At 35.3% G+C, this 20,261-nt stretch overlaps 1 protein-coding gene across 6 annotated transcripts in view; it reads left to right on the top strand.

Moving 5' to 3' along the window:
- LOC106070961 (serine-rich adhesin for platelets-like) overlaps positions 1-20,261 on the top strand; it is an 82,542-nt gene that overhangs the window by 48,227 nt on the left and 14,054 nt on the right. For all 6 annotated transcript variants that reach the window (XM_056033877.1, XM_056033876.1, XM_056033875.1 and 3 more), the window contains exons 3-6: positions 2,882-2,992; positions 3,985-4,159; positions 4,403-4,590; positions 10,657-10,804. In XM_056033877.1, coding sequence (XP_055889852.1) covers positions 2,882-2,992; positions 3,985-4,159; positions 4,403-4,590; positions 10,657-10,804 — 622 coding nt within the window. The remainder of the gene's footprint in view (positions 1-2,881; positions 2,993-3,984; positions 4,160-4,402; positions 4,591-10,656; positions 10,805-20,261) is intronic.

Consider the following 20,261-nt stretch of genomic DNA (forward strand, 5'->3'; position numbering starts at 1 on the left):
GAATGAAGGGTCAGAATGTAATAAAGATTATGTACACACACACACACACACACACATTTTTTTTCCGCGGGGGAGGGTCGGGGGGGGGGGGGGGAAGAAAAAAAATCCCCCCCCCCCCCGAAAAAAAATCCTGGCTACGCCCATGCTTAAGATCATAAACTTTTGTCCATAAAACACAATTTCACGTCATAAAAACACAAATTCTCATCATAAACTCCATAAACTCTTGTCATAAAATCCTAAACTTTTATAAAAACACAATTTCTTGCCATGACAACATAAGCTCATGTCAGCCTCCACTCGGACAGTTTCTAGAAATGTTTGCTTTTAAGTTTCTCTAAAACACGCAACAGACATGACTACTAAATTACATGCTCGCTCTCTCTCTCTCTTGCTTGTACTTTTGATTTAACACTTTTACAAAACATTTATGAATGGGTGAAGTAGTTGATTGAATGACGTACGCAGTTGGTGACACATCGACCTATATTGATTTCTTCTGTGTACACGTCATTTTTTAGTTAACCTCTTTTTCTATCTCTATCTATCTATCTATCTATCTATCTATCTATCTATCTATCTATCTATCTATCTATCTATCTATCTATCTATCTATCTGTCTGTCTGTCTGTCTGTCTGTCTGTCTGTCTGTCTCTTTATCTATCTATCTTTCTTTGAATGTTCTATTAATTTCCCTATACCCCCTCCCCCAAATCAGATATATTTATTTAGGTGTAAGTACACTAGCTTCATCTGGCAAACTGCTGATGATTTTCCGTTAGGAGGAGAAAATGGGTTGTAAATTGTCAAATCTGATTTGTTGATGAATGTTTCAATACCTTGAGGTAGGTGGTGACTAGGAATGTCAAATGACTCACGTTTCTTTTATTTCATATTGGCATCTTAAATTGATGCAAATTTACCCATTTCTCCTTTACTCCTTGGAAACTGTTTTCATCTGTTGTGGCTTGTGTGGCCTGCACTGTACATAATCATTATTTTTTACAAGCTTTCACTGTAAACTTGACTCATGTTCTTAATGTCACAATCAATTTTTAATCCATTTTTATTGAACTGTTCATATTCATTTTTTTTAAACCCCAGGTCTCAGTCATTCAGTAGTAAAATACATATGTTTAAATTCAGTCAACACAAGATTACAGAGTTTAGGTTTTCACCCATGGGTCATCTGTTTGGTAAGAAATGCAGGTCTTAATAAATCCTGCACCAATACATGAAGTACAAATGATCAATAACCTCATTCTTGCCTCCCTCCATACAAAAAAAAGAAGTGTGCTTGGAGAAAGGCTTGCTGTCCTCATTGCCTAGTTTCATAGCCGACATTTTACCAAGTTTATATCAACTCACTTTGTCTGGTAAAAGGTTTAGGTTTTTATTTCTCCCACACCCAATCTCAATAGAGAGACAGACCCCTATAAATCATTTTTTGTTGATCAGACTAAAGCGTTGGCCTCCATTTGGGGGGGGGGGGGTAAATGCCTCTTGGGGGACAATTTCATGAAAATGGGAGCACTGGGAGCCTAAGGGGAAGTAGGGAGCATTAGGAACAAAAGTGTGTCCTAGGGAGGATTGGGTTTAAAAGGGTCATGCAGAAATGAAAAAAGAAATTGGAGGTACTCTGAAACTAATTAAATTTCTTCAAAATTAGATTAGACACATTTTAATTATTTTTCATCAAATTTAAGAACAGAAACAATAGTAGATATTCCTTTCAATTTGGCTCCAGAGATTCCTTTTTCTGTTATCTGTTTTTTAACAAAGCTTATATCAACTTACTCTGTCTGTGTATCTGTCTGGCGAAAAGTTTTTGTCACGTTATTTCTCCCACACGCAAGCTCGAATTAAGCTGAAATTTGCACAATTATTTCTTTTACCTGACAACGCCAAAATCAATGCAAGAAAAATTGAACAATGAATTAATTAACAATTGGTAATTAATTTGTTTAGCATCTTGAACAATGGAAAGAAATCACACTTGACAGATGTGGTGGTATAAGTTGAGTTAGTCCCTATGAGGACTGTTTAGCCCTGAGTGAACATTTTTTTGTATACATTTAAGAAACGATCATTCACTAAAAGCTAAACAAACAAAAATTGGTAAAAATATTTTTTATTGCACAGATTTATGTCTAGGTCTGTCTTTTAAATAATTACATGACTGATCCAAACTAATTAATGTAAAGAATTTTTTTATGTTTTTCTAGTTGTTTGTGAATGTGGCAATAATAATAGTTATGTTATATTATAAAACTTAAACAGGGTTCCAATGATAGTCCTATACATCTAGACTTGTAAGACAATGCGCAAAATGTTCCTAAACATTAATTTATTGATGTTCTTGAATGAATGCAAAAATACGCAAAGAAAAGATATTTTCTAGTACTCTAACCAAGTTTAAATACTTTATACTTCGAAAAATCATAACTGTCAAATTTAGAGTTTTTCCTGCGTGGACAATGAACTAGTAATTTTTTTCCAAATGATATACATCAACATTAGGGCAATTTTCAATAATTGTGTCCACCCACCTAGAAGGTTTTTGCCTACCAGCTCATTCCAAATGTGCAACTTCCAGAGAAGTATTGAAAAAAATGTGTCAAAGTTTTGTTTTTATATCAGTGATCTTTTAAAAAAACAACAACTTTATTTCGATAGTCAATGGGGGAAAAAAAGTCCTGAAGAAATAGATTACATGACTAGAGAATGCTCAATAAAATATACATAGCTATTGTGTTATGGTAGTGTCAGAAGTTAGACTGTATAACTGCTATACAAATATTTATTCTAAAATTGTAAAAAAAAAAAAGAACTAAACAGTTTAAAAGTGATTAGTACTATTATTTTCTCTTTAAACTTTCAGACAATGGTGATAGACAGCCGTTCTTTTTTAGAATTCAACACTAGCAACATCCACCAGTCTATCAATGTCTGTTGTTCAAAACTTGTCAAAAGAAGACTTCAGCAAGATAAAGTTTGTATTGATATTTTTTTTAAAGTTATGTACCAGGTTTATTTGTATAAATAAATTTGATGACTGATCCAGACCAATGGATTCAGGATTTTCTGATAATAATAATTCTGTAATAATAATATATATGACACTAAATCAACACAAATAACTGTAAACTCAGTTGTACCTCAAGGAACAGTATTAGGTCCACTACTATTTCTAATTTACATAAATGATTTACCAAATTGCATTAGTTCAGAAACAAAAGTCAGATTATTTGCAGACAATAGAAAATACAATAAACATGCATATAGGTAACCCTGTCAGACCAAGTAAAAACAGGACATTTAAGTTACAAGGCCTTCATTAGCTACAAAACAAACAAAAAAAGACACTTAATTAACACAAAATAGGCTTAAGTTAACTTATCTGTCTGATGTTGTTCTCTATCGAGGCAGAAAAGAAAAAAGCTATAGATCGCAAGGTCTGAAAGGGGAACTTTACTTTTCTTTCTCCATATGCTAGGACAAATTTGTACAAATGCTCCTTCTTCCCTAGTGCTATTAGAGCATGAAATGGGTTGCCTCAATCAACCAGGAAAACAACTTGGCAGAATTTTAAAAAGTTTAAGTCATTGACTAACATGCATGACTAGATTGACCTAGGGACACGCATAGGACATAATCATCTTTTTTTGAAATGAAGTCTGTATTATATAAGGTAAGATAATGAGATTTTAGTTTTCTAAAATATTCTGGCTATAACATAATGAATGAATGATTTGTTATCCAACATTGTAAGAAGTGCAACAATTAAGAGACAAAATCTTGATATAAAAGATTACTATGGATAAAATTATTTGTCTTCAAATTATTTATTATTGATATGAGCAAGATGATATAAATAAATATATATGTATATACATAAATAAATGTGCCTTTGAGTATTAGTATTGAAATGTTTGTGTTATATAGCATAATACTAACTTGTTCATTGCACACATTTTGTTTCAGGTTCATGTAATGGACCTATTGAACCAGGCGTGCAATGTTGATGTTGACTCTTCTTGGGATGTTATTGTGTATGATCAGTGCACAGAAGATCCCTCTCAACTGACCTCTGATAACTTTGTTCAAGTCTTGCTGAACAAGTTAAGCACAACATTCAACAGTGTAGCCTTTCTGAAGGGTTAGACAATTGATATTACTTCAAACTAAACTTGCTTGCATCCATTCTTTAATAGTCTTTGAATGTTGTTCACTTTTTAAACTATTGATATTTTTTTTTTTAAATACTGCCTTCACACACACGTAGACTACTATCCCTCCATACACACATACACACAAACTGTAACATAGTCTTAAACTAAGTATTATAACTAAGAATTCTTTTAGTGAAATTCTAACTTTGTTAAATTTCCTTCTTATGCAGGTGGTTTCTTAGCATTCCAGGCTTCCCATCCTGGACTGACAGAGAATAAATCTGGATCTCATCGCTGCTCAACATTGACCTCTCTTTCACAGCCCTGCATGCCAGTCAGCAATATTGGCCCAACTCGTATATTGCCTTTCCTATATCTTGGTAGCCAGCAGGATTCCCTAAATCAAGAAGTGTCACAGGTGATCTCTCTGTTTTAACTTTGTAATTAATATATGTCAATTATTTGGAGATAAGAGTATAAGGACTGACCAAATCAAAAGTTATTTACCTTTGTGTTTATCACTAGCAGGACACTATTTTGCCTTCTTTAGATTGTTGATACATTTTAAACTCAAATGTGTATAACTAGGGGTGCACTGGATAGTACTTTTTGATATTTGGCAAGAGCTGAATATGACCGGATAGTAAAATATGATATTCGGCCGGAGTCGAATACCTAGATGTCTTGTAAATAGCTTGTTACTGAGCATTTCGCAAAAACTGTTTAATAACATACCTATATTCATAATAATTGTTTTCCTTTTATTTACCTTATTGCTTTAAACTCTGTTAATGATTGATGAATTAAAGCTTAACAGTATTTATAAACAGATTAGCCTATCACAAACTAATCTGTGTAGTTTGAGTATGTATTATGTACGAGTCCACCAACTGTAAAGGGGGTGGGGGGGGGGGTGGCATGGTCAATGTAAAATACGTAAATATATATTTAACTAGTTACTAATGTAAATCTCTCAAAGGTAAAGTGCAATCTGACTTGTATAGTGGGTGAATGTATGTGTTCATGAATTTCAGATCAACAACTGGTCATTAGGCTTGTAATTTAAAGTCCAAGGACTGCTTCTGGCTTCAATGGCTTAATACTGATAGTAGCTGTTTATTAATAGTTGGAATCTGAAGCGTCCTAGGTCAATATTTATTGTTTTAGATTAATTCATTTGCGGTAAATGATATTTTATTAACATCAATTATACCTAAAAAATAACACATTGACATGTATCAGGCCTGCTTGCTATAAGCATGTAGATAAATTATACCTGTACACTATTTACAGAGTTTAAGTTTTTCTTAACTCTCCAACACATTTTTTCTTTGTTTGCTAGATCTAATTGCAGCGCTTTGCAATAAAATGTCACGTAGTAGGTCTATGGGTGTCAAGTGTGTAAAAAGTCATCCTGGTTTGATACATGCTGGTTAAGTATGCATTGTAATTAAAAAAAAAACTACTAACAAGGAGTTATTTGACTATCTCAAATTATTAAGAATATGGTTATCTAATCAAGACACTTAACGCAGGAGTAATATTCAATTTAACATGTTAGGAAAAGTAATCAACCTTTTTTATTTAATTACAGTGTAGTATACTTTCTTAGCACGTTGTGTTTTTCCATTCTACAAAATAATTAGTTACTGGCTTACTGGGTTATGAAATCGGTTTGTTCTCTGTATAGCAAAAGGTCCCTTGTTTAGCTGTGAGATCTTTAGTCCAGCTTACTAATTGAGATTTATATCCAAGTAAGCAAACTAGGCATTCGTGAAGAGGAGTGGCGTAGCATCCATGGCGCGAAGGGGGTTCAATGAACCTGGGCCCACGACCCTTAGGGGCCCACAGTCCAACGTTCCAACCATGGCGCAAAGGGATTTATTGCGTTTGGGCCCATGACTCATGAGCAGTTGGGTCCCACATGAGACCTTGAGGATGACACCAAACTGGAATACATAATTGCACTTTCGTAAAGGCGATTCTTCTTCTTCTTCTAGCCAGCTTTTTGCTGCTGAGCTGTCAGCTCTTTTGCAGACTGTGCCAAGGAAAAAAAGTGTGCTGTTTTCTTCAGTTGTTCAGCACTGCCGTACAGGGTGTTGGTTATGTTGGGCTGTAGTGGAAGTAGTGTCTGCCTAAGGTGGATTAGGGAGGGGCATTCAAAGAGGATATGGTTTACGGTTTCAAAGGGGTGGGCGCAGTGTCTGCAAAGGGGGAGTTGTGTGGAGTTTATTTTGTTCAGGTGGTAATTTAATAGTGGTGTGTGTCCTGTTCTTAGTTGGAAAATTGTAGATTGTTCTTTGCGGGGGAGGAAGTTAATACTGTCCAGTTTGTTAGGCGTAGTCATTTCTTTGTACATGGCTCTGCCTGTGTTTCATGATGCCCATTGGTTGAGCCACTCCTCTTTGTGATTGTTGACTAACATTGACCTTAGAGTGAGGTAGTTAACAGGTCTATCTGGTTGTTCCATAGATGAACCTGCCTTTGATAGCTTATCTGCTGATTCAAAAATATAACCTTAAAAGCCTTCCCAAAATATCCTAATTCAAACGTTAGCTTCAAAACTTTAAGCTGTACTAGAGACATCTAGAATTTGTATACCAGCAGCCCAGACTGCTTTAATGTCAAGATCTGCGTCATTTTATCAGCTTTATTGTAATGGTGGCTAGCCCTAATCTTGCGTTGGTGGTGTAAATTTTTTTGCCAGCTCGCATCATTTTTACAAAGCTTATATCAACTCACTCTGTCTATCTGGTAAAAAGTTTGTACACGTTATTTATTTCTCAGACACCAATCTCGGATCAAGCTGAAATTTAGCACAATTATTTCTTTCATGACTTTGTGTGTGTGTGTGTTGTTTTTTTCTCTGAGCGAAAAACTGTCAGGTTTTCATTAAGTAAATCTGTATAATAGGAAAAATTACACATAAAACATTTGTTTGTTCATTTGAAACGCTTCAAGTCGTTTAATTCTGTTCAGAATTATTTGATGGAGTCCTAACTGATTAAATTTAATGATATTATTACTTATAAACAGGAGTAATACTCGCAATGGAATGTCGTTTTCTAAATACATTCAGATTACTCGAGTTTTTTGTCACAGACTAAATTAGTCTTATTGAGGGGGAGGGGAGCTCACCTAGTTATTCTTGAACCCGGGCCCACAGCTCCCTTGCTACGTTACTGGTGAAGAGGTGTGGCCTGTAGTCCAGCCACGTGATTGAAATTTTTCTCCAAATAAGCAAAGTCATTGTCCAGTTACCCCTGAAGAGGTGTGGCTTGAAGTCCAGCCCCTAATTAAGATTAGCTACTAAGTAAACAAACTCAGTTCCCTAGCGTGAACTCTAGATAGTACCTATGTCCATCGTATTTGACTTGTGGTACCTGTCGATCAATGAACTCAATGTGATGGACTAAACAAATAAAAGGGGGTGGGAGTTGTTCATTTCTACCCTTGTTACTTGTGTAGTGGTGCGGCTTGAAGTCCAGCCCCCTTAATAGAGATTCTTCTCCAAGTAAACAAACTCAGTTCCCTCATATTGTTTGACCTCTAGACAGTGTCAACATGTTGACATCCGGCTTAATGTGGTCACTTGTCTATCTATGAACTCAATGTTATGGATTAAACAAACAAAAGAAGGTGGGGTTAGTTCATCTTTACCTCTGGAGATATACCCACACATCTAGACAAATGTCTGGTCAGCATGACATAGTTTAGGAATATTACATGTTAACTAGCCCACTCAAAGGTCAAGACAAAAATTTAAAAACAAAATGTGCAGGCCATCGCTGCTATGTATGTAATGCGAATTTATAATGTAAAGTTTTATAGCTATTTAGATTAACACGCTTTGCCTTTGTACTAAAAGATGTTTGGTGCATAGTCATAGTTTTAAAAGCACATTCTTTTATTTGAAACATAAACGTTTATGTAATTCAGAACTGACATTATTGAATAATGTCCACTTTATGAATATTGGCAAGTTTTTGTTGACAGAGATATAGTTTGACCATATTCGACAGTTCCCTTCATTAAGTATTAAACTTCTTGTTCGACATCGTTTATCAGCGTCAACTACTCTTATATTGTTGACTTTTCACCTTATTTGTTTCGGTATTTAAGTGTTACCTCCGTTTCACGTATCTAGAAAAGACTTAGCGCGAAGGTGCCTAACGATGTTGTTATTAGATATATAGGGACTACGGTGTAGTTTTTACTATCCTTTCAACTATTCGGTAGTGATATTCGGCCAAAGCCGGAGCTTCTAGGCAACACCTATGTGTAAGTAACATAGCCCACCATGTTCTATTATTATCATTTCTGACAACCATCATATGAGACAGCCAAGGTCTTGTGCTATCCCAAAATACCCATTAGAGACTGGTTGAGCAAAAACATTGCTAACTCTTGTATATTGCTGTGCAGACCAAAGTAAATGGTGGCTAGAGCTATAAAAAAAATGAGTTATCACCACACAGGAGACAGTAACTCTTTCTTTGTGTGTCCACGATCTGCCTGTGGCCCAACATACCTAGTTGAAAGGTCTAGCAGGGAAATCTGACTGAAGCACCATTATCCCAATGACCATTGGATAGGATTTCATCCAACAGCCAGGCATGAACTGGGAGATCTTCACCCTTTAAGTCCTGTCTGAAGATTCCACAATGGTAAGGACCATTGGGGTTTTGGGTTGTACCATATACATAGCGCACAGCCTCTGTATCAGGCCTGCTTGCTATAAGTAGAAAAGGCTGCTCCAACTACTGGGAATTTTTTCATGTTCCTTTACTGTAACTGCCATGATGCCATTTAAAGACTGCCATACCAGCTTGCATATTAATGGACAGTCCACTTGTAGAATAGTGTTACAGACTTGTTGGTGTCTGTTCCAACCTCACCCCAGAAGAGATTTATAAAAACAACTCAACCAGGGTAACCTAACAGAGGCTGTGTTCACTTCTCCCATCTAGGTTCCACTACTAAACGTTTCCACTAAGGCACCATGTTGAGGCTACGGAAACTGGAATCCTGTGGCCTAACATATCGGACTAAAGTAACTCTAAGAACTTTAGACTGTCTCATCATGTTCACGTAAGACTCATCTACTCACCTGAATGACTGAGTATTATAGTCTGCTTTTTAGTATTCAAAGGCTAATCACTGAAGAGTTTCTTGCAGAAATTCTGCTGAAAATAGTGAAAGTGGAAGTTGATGATTTTCCATTACAATTAAGTTTAGACTGCAGTAGTGAAGTTAAAAAAAAAGATAAAGCACCTGGCTTTAATGATCTTCCGGCTAGTGATGCTTTGCTTCTGTCACAAAATGTCTATTGACAGATGTTTTCACTTTATGCTGGGACAAATATTCTAATCTTCATGACTTAAGCAATACCGTCTTCATATTCCCTTACAAAAAGATGATTAGCCTGATTGATCCAACTACTGTGGCATTATTCTGCTATCAGTAGCAGTAAAAATGTTTGCCAGTAGCTTTCTTGACAAACTAACCAATTCCATAGTAGATGAAGTGCTTTTGAGCTGACAGAGGTACCCTGGACATGATTATAATATTGGACTAGTAAGCTGCCTGTGTTGATCTAGCCAAAGCTTTAAGACTTTGCATTGCAATGGTTTGTGGAAGATTTTTAAGCAACTGAATGAGGGTAATCATCTAAAGCTCCTTAAACTTTTTCTACCAAAGGTGACTGCATTCTACAATGGGCAAGACTGTGCTACAAATAAACATGCTCTGCGCTCTGCTGAACACTGATGTCGACAGTGTAAAGGCACTACTTAATTGAATATTGCCCTGTGTAATACACATAACCTGTATGCGTATGATAATATTACTGTATACTAAAGGTATAGAGAGCTTTAAGCACTCAAAAGACTAATTATGGCAGGAATTTGCACTCACTAGCTTAGAGGAAAATTTCTGGCAGCTATTGGTTTCTGAAAAAGACAGCTTGGAAACTTACAAAGGTTGCGAGGCAAAAATTTGGGAAAAGAACAGAAGACAGGCACAAACAGTGAAAAAAGAATTTAGATCTCTTGCAGACGCCAAATTTGTATGCACATGTGACAAAATATGCTGGTCACAACTGGCTTTGCAAAGTCATGTGAAATATTGCACTCTTCCTTAAACTGGAATCCGTCACGAAAACCAACAACTTAGCAGATGCAACAACACGCATGATTAGATTGACACTTGAAATGCATAGGAGGTAATTATCTTCTTTTTGAAGTAGCATCTGTAATCTTTACGAAGATAAGATCTTAGGAATTGGGACTCGAGACAATGCTTTATTTTATTATTATTCTATTATAGTCATTTTAGTTAACAACCTTTAAAATTTTTATTTTATAATTCTTTGACCAATCATGTTTGTTTTGTTTTCTAAACTAATTACTTTGCCAGGATTGTTGGTTTTGTGTTCTAGTGGTTTTTTTTTCCAATAGCTCTTTTTTTCTTTCTTCATTTTCAGGTGAATGGAATTACCTATATATTAAATGTGAGTAAAACTTGTCCCCGTCCACCATACATCTTGGAGAGTCACTTCCACCGTATTCCAGTCAATGATAACTACTGTGAAAAGCTACTGCCCTACTTTGTTGAAGCCTTCCAGTTCTTGGGTAAGTTCAAATTTTTAACTAACATTGTGGATTCCAAATGTCTAGATCTATATTGCAATGTTTTAAATTTAATGTTGCTTTCAGTCTAGTCTATTGATAGATTATCTAGACTTTTTTTTTTACGTAAATGTTATCTAATGTATGCATGTATTTATTCCATAAAAAAGAATAATTTTGGAGACTAGATAATACAAATTTAAATGTAGAAAAAAAGATAGAAAAACTGACTCTATAGAATGAAGTGCATATATATTCCAAATTTCATAAAAATCCATCAATATAATTTATGAAAAGAATGTGACCAAAGCGAAAATGTAATTATCAAGAAAAACACAGTAAAAGAAGGTTTTTTTAACGATTAAAACAGTTATTTTCTATAAGTAGGGCCTACTTTCTCAGTTATTTCTCTTTCTCAGAGTTGCCTACAAGTACGCATCTTGCATATTTTGTACGCAAATGGAAACAAAAATATGCAAGTACAGTTTATCCTCTAAAAATATGCATTTCCCCATCTACAGAACCCCCCACCTCGAAAAAAAAGTAGTTATTGCTAATCCTATCAGTGCATCAATGCCTGGAAATGAACTATTCTTAATGGACGTCATTCACGAATCGTAAACAAACAACATTTAGCCCAGTGATTCTCTATCTCAGTGGTCTTCAACGTGGGCGCTATAGCCCCCTGGGGGGCGTTTTCATGAAATTGGGGGGCATTGGAAGCCAAAGGGGCGGTGGGGGTGCTGAGCATACAGGGGAAAATAAGAAACTAAAGGTGCTCTGAAATAAAAAAAAAAAAATCTGCAAAATTAAAGCTAGCAAACTATAGACAAATTATGATTAGCTTGCTTCTAATTTAAGAACAGAAACAATGTTAGAAATTGAGTTCCGTAATCCCATTTTCTATTTTTAAATTCTTACTCCGTTGCTGTAATCGGAGTGTATCTATTGTCCTTAGTAAATGTTTATGATTTGGTAAACAAACTATGTTATACGCCTTTTAGATTATGTTTTTTTATCTACATATGTTAATATATTAATTTGTAAATGTTAATTTTAAAAAAACGTTAAAGCTAGCATTCAAATAGAATAATTTTACCTTTTTTTAAAACAAAAAACATTGACAAAGTGTTGTTACAAAAAGTCGCAGGTATGTGAAGGAGTGTTGACCTGAGTTTTAGTGAATTTACACTAGATAAAAGTATTCCAATGTTTTACTTTGAATGACGGCATATTCAGTGAAACTAAGTCGGCTTCACGAACATATAGCTATATCCAAAAATAATTTAAGAATATTCATGAACAATTTTAAAATCTACTTTTTCAACAATATTAAAAACAAAACAAGAATACAAAGACAGTTTGTTCCACACAAACTTAAAATCGGCCCCCGAAGTGGTACACCCTGGCAGGTTAAAAGGCAGGTATCAATATTTTCAGAAAGAACATCAGAATTAGATTCTTTCAATGACAAAATGACAGAAAAGAATGGAGAAAGAAGCTTGACAGATCTTGTATGGTGCCCCAGCGGTCCAGCAGACCAAAGGATAGGTGAAAGTGAATGTGAAGTTAAATGTGAACCTGGCGTTGATGTCTTATAATGAATATCTAATTGATCTAATTGTTTTGTAAAGGGTCAATCTCTTATTCAAATCCTCAAAAAAAAAATCCCTTTAGTTAATGTTTCACAGCCTCAGGCTGGTGCTGTATTACACGGGATAATATGAAAAACTACTTATTTATTGTTTTTTTAAATTATGTCCTACTTATATGCATACTAAATAGATATTTTCTCTTTAAAAAAATAGTAAACATTATTTTTGAGTAAATGTAGTTGTTAGTAGGACAGAACTTACATAACTTAGCAATACAAATGTAAAAAAAAAAAAAAATTTCACAAAAAAAAATCTAAAATCATTTGCATAAATGTGTTTAAAATATGTTTGTAAAATGTTTTACATGTTTCTGATGTTCCTTCAGAGTTGAAGATAGTTTACTTCCTAGTCCAAACCTCCGCAGGATGACGGGGATGGGAGCGGGCAGGGTTTGAACCCGGGACCATCGATAAATCCGAACGACAGTCGAGCGCGCAAACCGCACGACCATGCAGCCATCCTATATGAAAAATAGTAATCTCCCCTACTAAATAGCTTGTGTTTGTTACTATTAATAGTGAATTGTTGTAATAGTGGTGTACTTTTATGAAAAAAATGCTTGCATAAGTGATTTAAAAAATTAGATTTTTCGCTTTTAGAAAAGAAAAAAGTAGCTGTTGCATCAGAACTAAAATATTATGATGTTGGATTTTCACTATCTTTTCTAGTTTACGATATCTAAACAGGATGGACAGACATATTTCACACAAAACTAATAGCGTCTTTTTCCCCTTTCGGGAGCCGCTAAAATCGACAATGCAGGATATGTTTTAGTGGCCTCTAGAAAAATACATAGCTTTTTTAAAAACTTTTAAAAGTCTTATGATATTGTTTAAAAATTGATTAAAACTAAAATTAAAATTTTTCCAAAACATATCTGTAGCACAAAAAGACTTTTTTTTTTGGTTAGTGATGAAATACTATTTCAAAATTGTCTAGTTATGTAGCTTATGATGACAAATAGGGAACCATTAGTGGTTGGACGCTACAATTGCTTCATAAGTATTATAGAATAAATAACAGATCTATCCACAATTCACCTTAAAATTTTAGCTTGCAATTTCATTTGTATTTGAATCTAATTATAAAAATTGTAAATAAAGAACAAGCCCATTCCCAAAATATGTGCATCTTTCAATAGTTTTGTGAAACAATTGATAAGCAACATGTTAAAAATTATTGTATACAGAGGTTCACTGGATTTCGAAAGGCAGTTGTTATTGCTCATTTTGCTAAGCTTTTAAATACAATTTTGAATTTTTTTTTTTTTTTGAGAAACAGGAAGATTCATCGGTTGGCGATGACTTAAAGGAGGCTAAAATAAATTGTTTTACATGGTAGGCATCTAACATAAATGAATGAAACCAGGCTCCGACTGCAAGGAAAGAAATTGACTTACATTGATCATATCATTTTCTCTTTTATTGAGATATTGAATCTATTTTAAAGGGTTTTACAATCTCACATAACTTGTTTGTTGAAAAATGAATTACTGCTTTAGGACATCGATATCTATGCAATTTATTTAACAATGCTCTATGAAGACATGATGATTCGCTTCTAGGATGAAAATGAATTTTAAAACATATATAAATGACAATTATTAAACATCTGTTACCGATGTTCAAATTGAGTTGCAGGAAAAATAGATTTACAAAATTATGTCTTCAGTAAAAAAAATGTTTACATAGGAGGCACAACAGATATATGTCTGCACTTAAATGTTTCTGTAAAATTTCAAAACTGTGGTCAAAAATGGAATTATTTGTTAGCTTTTCCATCAACATACATGGTTAAACTAGATTTAGCCTTGCTTTGGCTAATTTATAGCTTGAAATTTCTAATATTGTCAGACTGCAGGAGGCACATTAGCTTAATTTCATTTTGTACTGAATTCAGCAATAATAATGTTTTTATTACAAATAAAACTAAATTTACTATTAAACCTAAAAAAGTAGGCCCTAATATTCAGTAATTTAAAAAGGAACTATTCTTAGGATTTGAAAGAAAGTCATGACAATGAGTTAAATTTTTTTATGTAATCACTGCAAATTATTTGACATAATTTTTTATAATGATAACAATGGCAATGTCTTCGATTCCAAAGATTAAGGCTGAGTGCAGTGTTTCACATAAATATGCAAACCCAGTTGCCACCTGCATATTTTCCCGAATTTCGTGCAGACAAAGCCTTTGTCCGCAGGCGGTCTATTTAAGTTTTCTTTCCGTCTATTGGCGGCTGTCTTCAATATTTGCTTATCTTTGAGTCTCAAATGTTTGTCGCACAGCTTTTGTGAGAGCTCTCAAACTGTCTCTCTCAGAAGCCATCTGCTGCCAGGTACTTTCCTCTAAGCCAGTGAGGGGGAAATGGGGCCTGAGTTTATCTTTATAGCTCTTACAGGGGGGAACCTCTGTAACACCGTCCTCCTCTAAGCTCGCCTAAGAAGATCTCCTTTGGCACGTAGTTGTCTCCCACGCGGTATAAGTGTTATTGACAGCATAAAAATTAATAAATAAATTACAAGTTGTTCAAATTTGCTTTCTCGCGCTTCTTTTTATGTGTTTTTCTTACAGGGGGGCTTGGTGGATTTTTTAAAGGAAAAAATACGAAAAGGGGGCAGTAGGCCAAAGAAAGTTAAAAACCACTGCTCTATCTCTTCTGTGCAAATTATGTAATCCATAAGGCTGTCACGTGATAATTTTTTTTTCATTTTTAGCGGCCCCCGAAAGGGGAAAAGACGCTATTAGTTTTGTGCGAAATGGCTGACTGTCTGTCTGTCCGTCCCGTTTAGATCTCGTAAACTAGAAAAGATATTGAAAATCCGACATCACAATATTTTAGACCATTCAAAGTTCTGATGCAACAGTTACTTTTTTTTTTCTGAAAGCGAAAAATCTAATTTTTAAAATCAGTTATGCAAGCAGTTTTTTAAAGAGAAAAAGCTAATTAGTATGCATTATAAGTTGGACCTAAATTAAAACAAATAGTAATCTTGTAAACTTCATTTTCATGAACTTTTTCTTTATTGCGATTTTTTTTTTTTTTTTTTTTTTTTTTTGAGTATTCGAATAAGAAGTTGGGCCTTTTCAAAACAATTACATCAATTATAAGACTTCAGTTAGGCCAGGAGAGGCGCGGTAGCTGAGCGGTAAAGCACTTGGCTTCTGAACCGGGGGGCCCCGGGTTCGAATCCTGGTGAAGACTGGGATTTTCAACTTCAGAATCCTTAGGCGCCTCTGAGTCCACCCAGCTCCAATGGGTACCTGATATTAGTTGGGGAAAAGTAAAGGCGGTTGGTCGTTGTGCTGGCTACATGATACCCTCGTTAACCGTAGGCCACAAAACAGATGAACTTTACATCATCTGCCCTATAGACCACAAGGTCTGAAAGGGGAACTAGTTAGGCCAGGTTCACATCTAACTTTGCATTCACTTGCACCTATCCTTTGACCTGCTGTATCGTTGGGGCACTACACAAGATCTGTCAACCTTCTTTCTCCATTCTTATCTCTCATTTGTCTTTGATATAATTTCATTTGGATGTTCTTTCTGAAAATATTGAAGCCTGCCTGGGTGGACCACTTCGGGGGCCGATTTTAAGTTTGTGTTTCCACACAGTCTTTGTAATCTTGTTTATCAATATTATCATGTGGCTAAATGTTGTTTGTATATGATTGGTGAATGAGGTCCATTAATCTACCACGAGATAGTTTCACTTTTTTTTTCTCACGCACGCTGACACACGAGGATTTAAATGTTTACTAGATCTTACTGAGCGAAATAAAGCGGAGTTCCTTTCGATGTGTCAGTTTATATGAAGTCTTCAAACTGATTGGGAATTAATTGATTTATTAGTTATTGCGCTCCTTCCGGATTTCCAAAGGACAATATCATCAGCATATAGCAGCTTTTGGCATTTTAGCTGAGCCGGTAGGTCATTTATGAAGGCCGTGAAAAGGGCGCATGACAGGGCGGAGCCCTGGGGGGAGGCCGTGCTTGAGGGTCATTTCCCCTGAGACTTCTCCGTACATCCTTGTTCTTATTGTACGCTCTTGTAGGAAGTCTCTAATCCAGTAATATATCTGTCCCCGCACCCCCACGGTTCTTATCTTATGAAGCAAACCAGGCCGCCATACTTTATCATATGCCTGTTTTAAGTCAATGAAGACTGCGTATGTGCTTTCTGTCCTTTGGAATCCATCTGCTACTCTCTGCACAAAGATTTTGACCTGGTCTATAGCGGACATTCCAGCCCTGAAACCAGCCTGTTCTGGAGCTATAAGATGGGCACTCTCAAGGTACCAAACCAGACGCTCATTTACCATTTTTTCAGCCATCTTTCCCACACAAGATGTGAGTGAGATGGGTCTGTAGCCCTCAGCAGTGGAAGCATCTTTTCCCTTTTTTGGTATAGGAATAATGGTGGCATGTTTCCAGGCCCTGGGCAGATGACACGGCCCTTCCTTTCCCCCCTACATGCTTAAGCATTTCGGGGGTGATACCATCTGGCCCGGGAGCCTTTTTAAGCTGGCATTTCCTTATGGCAGCATTAAGCTCGCCTATCAAGAAGGGGGAGTTCATCGTTCCCTCAGCACTTTCGGTCTGTGGTTCCTTTCGGTCTTTTTTTTCATCAGCTTTGCGAGCTTTATCAATGGCTTTGGACATTGGGGACTTCTTGGCAGCCTTGTTGATCTTAGCAAAATATTTGTTTAACAAGATGGCAATTTTCTTCTTTGATGAAATGGTTACCCCACTCGGTGAAGATAATGGGGTTGCTGTTTTCGTACGCCCAGCATTTTCGAGATTTCTCAGAAGACTCCAGGCATTAGAGCTATCCCTTAGGTTTAACCTTGCACAGGTGTTGGTCCAACGTTCTCATTTTTCCCTGTTAACAGACGTTTTTACTAGTAGGCTGAGTCTGTTGTATTTCTGCCTGAGTGTTGGATTGTTTGGGTTCTTTTGGACCTTTTTGTATGCCCTTCTCCGAGCCTTTCATGGATTTAAAGTGTAAATATATTGACAAATGTACAAAATGTTTTATATAACCTTATGCTGTGTTAGGATTGCTACATTTCGTGTATGTTACGTGCTTGAATGAGTATATTTCTTTACATTTAGGAAAAACACATTTGCCCCTCAAAATACACATTTCCCTTTTGACATGTAGGCATCTCTGCTTTCCCTGCAAGGTTAAGCTTTACTCCTTAAGTGAAATCTGTTTTGTACAGGTTTATTTCTCTTGTAGACTGAGTTTTAAATTTCTATCATACTGACTACATACATTTACAAAAAAATGATTACATTTTATTTTGAAAAGAAAATAATCTATTTAGTATGCATATAAGTGGAATATAATTAATCAAACAATTATTAAGTAGTGTTTCATATTATACATCAGTTTGGCCAGATTCACACAGAATTTCACCTATTCCTTAGTCTGTTGGATCGATGGGGCATGACACAAAATTTGTCAACCGTCTTTCTCCATTCCTCTCTGTCCTTTGCCTTTGATAGAATTGTATTCACTGACAAGCCTGTCTATTCTTTGATGTCTTTCCATCCCTTTCTCTAACTTCTTCTTGGAACTGTTCCCTGATGGAAGGTCTTTGGGAGCCCTGAGGACATTGTAATGTGACAATAGAGTTTGAGTTTACATTTTTTTGACAGTGGTTAGCAGGTCATTGTGGGATCCAATTGCTGTATTAATCCTGTTTTTAATCTCTTCATTCATTGTGACACCTAGGATTTAACTATATCTTCATAACTATCAGTTCATTGAATAATATGAATATTAACAATGTAATAATAATAACATTAATAAATCTCTGTATCCTGTTGTATCAATGCGTTAGTCGAACTAGCAATACAATATTATCGGCAACACTTTCAACTCAAGCTTGTCTGTTCTTTCGACAGAGATAGGGTTGTAATTGTTGATAGTCTAAGTTTGTAGTTCATAGTTTCTTATATTCTTTCTGAAAATATTGAAACCTGCCTATTTTTACCTGCCTGAGCGGACCACTTCGAGTGCCGATTTTGAGTTTGTGTTTCCACACAAACTTTCTTTATAACTTTGTTTAGTTGTCATTTTTTCCAAGTTGAGGACTATGCATAGTGATGGAGAAATGTAAAAAAATTTTTTAATCATACATAATCCAGTCAAAATTGAATTCTCCAACAGAGCTAAAACTGAAAAGGTTATTCTGTTATTATTAAATGAGGTACCTTTTGTCTTGCTAAAGTTAATTTTGAGTGAATTGACTTATTTGCATTTCGGGTGGCTCCCAGAAAGCACCATTATAAGAGTATTGGATATGTTATACAAATTTTGAAGTGATTAGTTATTATTATTATCAGTTTATTTATTGTGGCATTTTACGTCTCGAGATGTGATCTTTTCCCTTTGCAGCCTCTTGTGTGGCTAAAGAGGCCAATCCTTGATACACAGCTGCGGTCACAGGTTATCAGTTATTGCTTAGCGGATAGAAGGATGTTTTTCATTGCATTTTGTGTTGGATTTTCACACCTGTTATCCTTATGCTTAATCCAGTATGAAATGTTATGGAGAGCTTTTGCAAACCTCTTACCTGTATGGATGGCAAATTATTTTTTATGACAATACCTGGCTAGGATCTATTTCTACAACTTTTACAAAGAACCTGAGGTTTCTATCAGATAAGGTTTTATGTTTCGATTGAAACTTTTTGCCTGATATTTTCCATAAAACTTCTGTTCAGCGTATTCCATCAACGAAGAATCTTAAATTAAATAATTAGCTAGTAAATACAAATGAATTATTTTTTTGTAATATTCAAAATTACAGTTTTACTTATAGTGAAATGTTTGTTTCATAACTATATCTTGGTTCTATTTTAGTAGTAATGAAAAATGTTGTACCTGTGTAGCTGAGTCTTGTTTCCAAACCTGTTTGTCAAATGTTTTACATGTTTCACTGTACAAATGTTCCTGCAGAGAAGAAGATAATCTACTTCCTAGTCCAAACTACCACAGAACCTCAGGGAATGGAGAAGGGTATGAACCTGGACTATTGAGACAACCAAACAACAGTTCAGTGTGCATACTGCTAACCAGGCAGCTAGATAGATCTAGGGCTACTAGATCTATATATAGTCTAGATCTTGTAGTTGAAATCACATTTCATATTTGTTTTTGCAAAAAGTTTGATTAGCTTTCATATTCTAAATTTATTTCCAAGTGTTGAGTGAGAGGCATTGTTATTATAGTATGGTCAGCATGGCCTTGTATGTTGGTGTATGAATCATGTTGATAGTGTTAGTCTTACTCTAAGCTCTAGGCATAGATCTAGTCTAAACTGTTCTCAGAAACTACATCCCAGATACCTACATGGCACCGCAGACCTCAAGGCCTGACCATCAGAAACATAGTGCAGTCACCTGTAAAGGAAGTGAGCAGATTTTCTTGAGTTGGTTGTAAATCTGACACAGATGCTGCATGTCTTACTCTAAGCTTTATGCATAGGTCTAGGCTGGATCTAGAATGACTAGTCAAGATCTAGACTTTGATCTAAGTCTAGTCTAGTCTATTTAGTTTTTAGGCTAAATCTTGAAATCTAAATGTTCAAACAATAATAAACACAGAGAGAATCTATAACTTTATGTATTCTTTGAATTCTAAACCACCATGTTTGTTAATGTTAATATTATCAACAAAGAGTATCCTCAATGCCAACCAATCAGAATTTCATGAAATATGCAATATATATGCCCTAGAAAAATGAAAAACAAAACATTAAATTAAAGTAAAATATAACATTTCAATATTC

This window comes from Biomphalaria glabrata, chromosome 6 (genome assembly GCF_947242115.1).
Source record: "Biomphalaria glabrata chromosome 6, xgBioGlab47.1, whole genome shotgun sequence".
NCBI lineage: Eukaryota > Metazoa > Mollusca > Gastropoda > Planorbidae > Biomphalaria > Biomphalaria glabrata.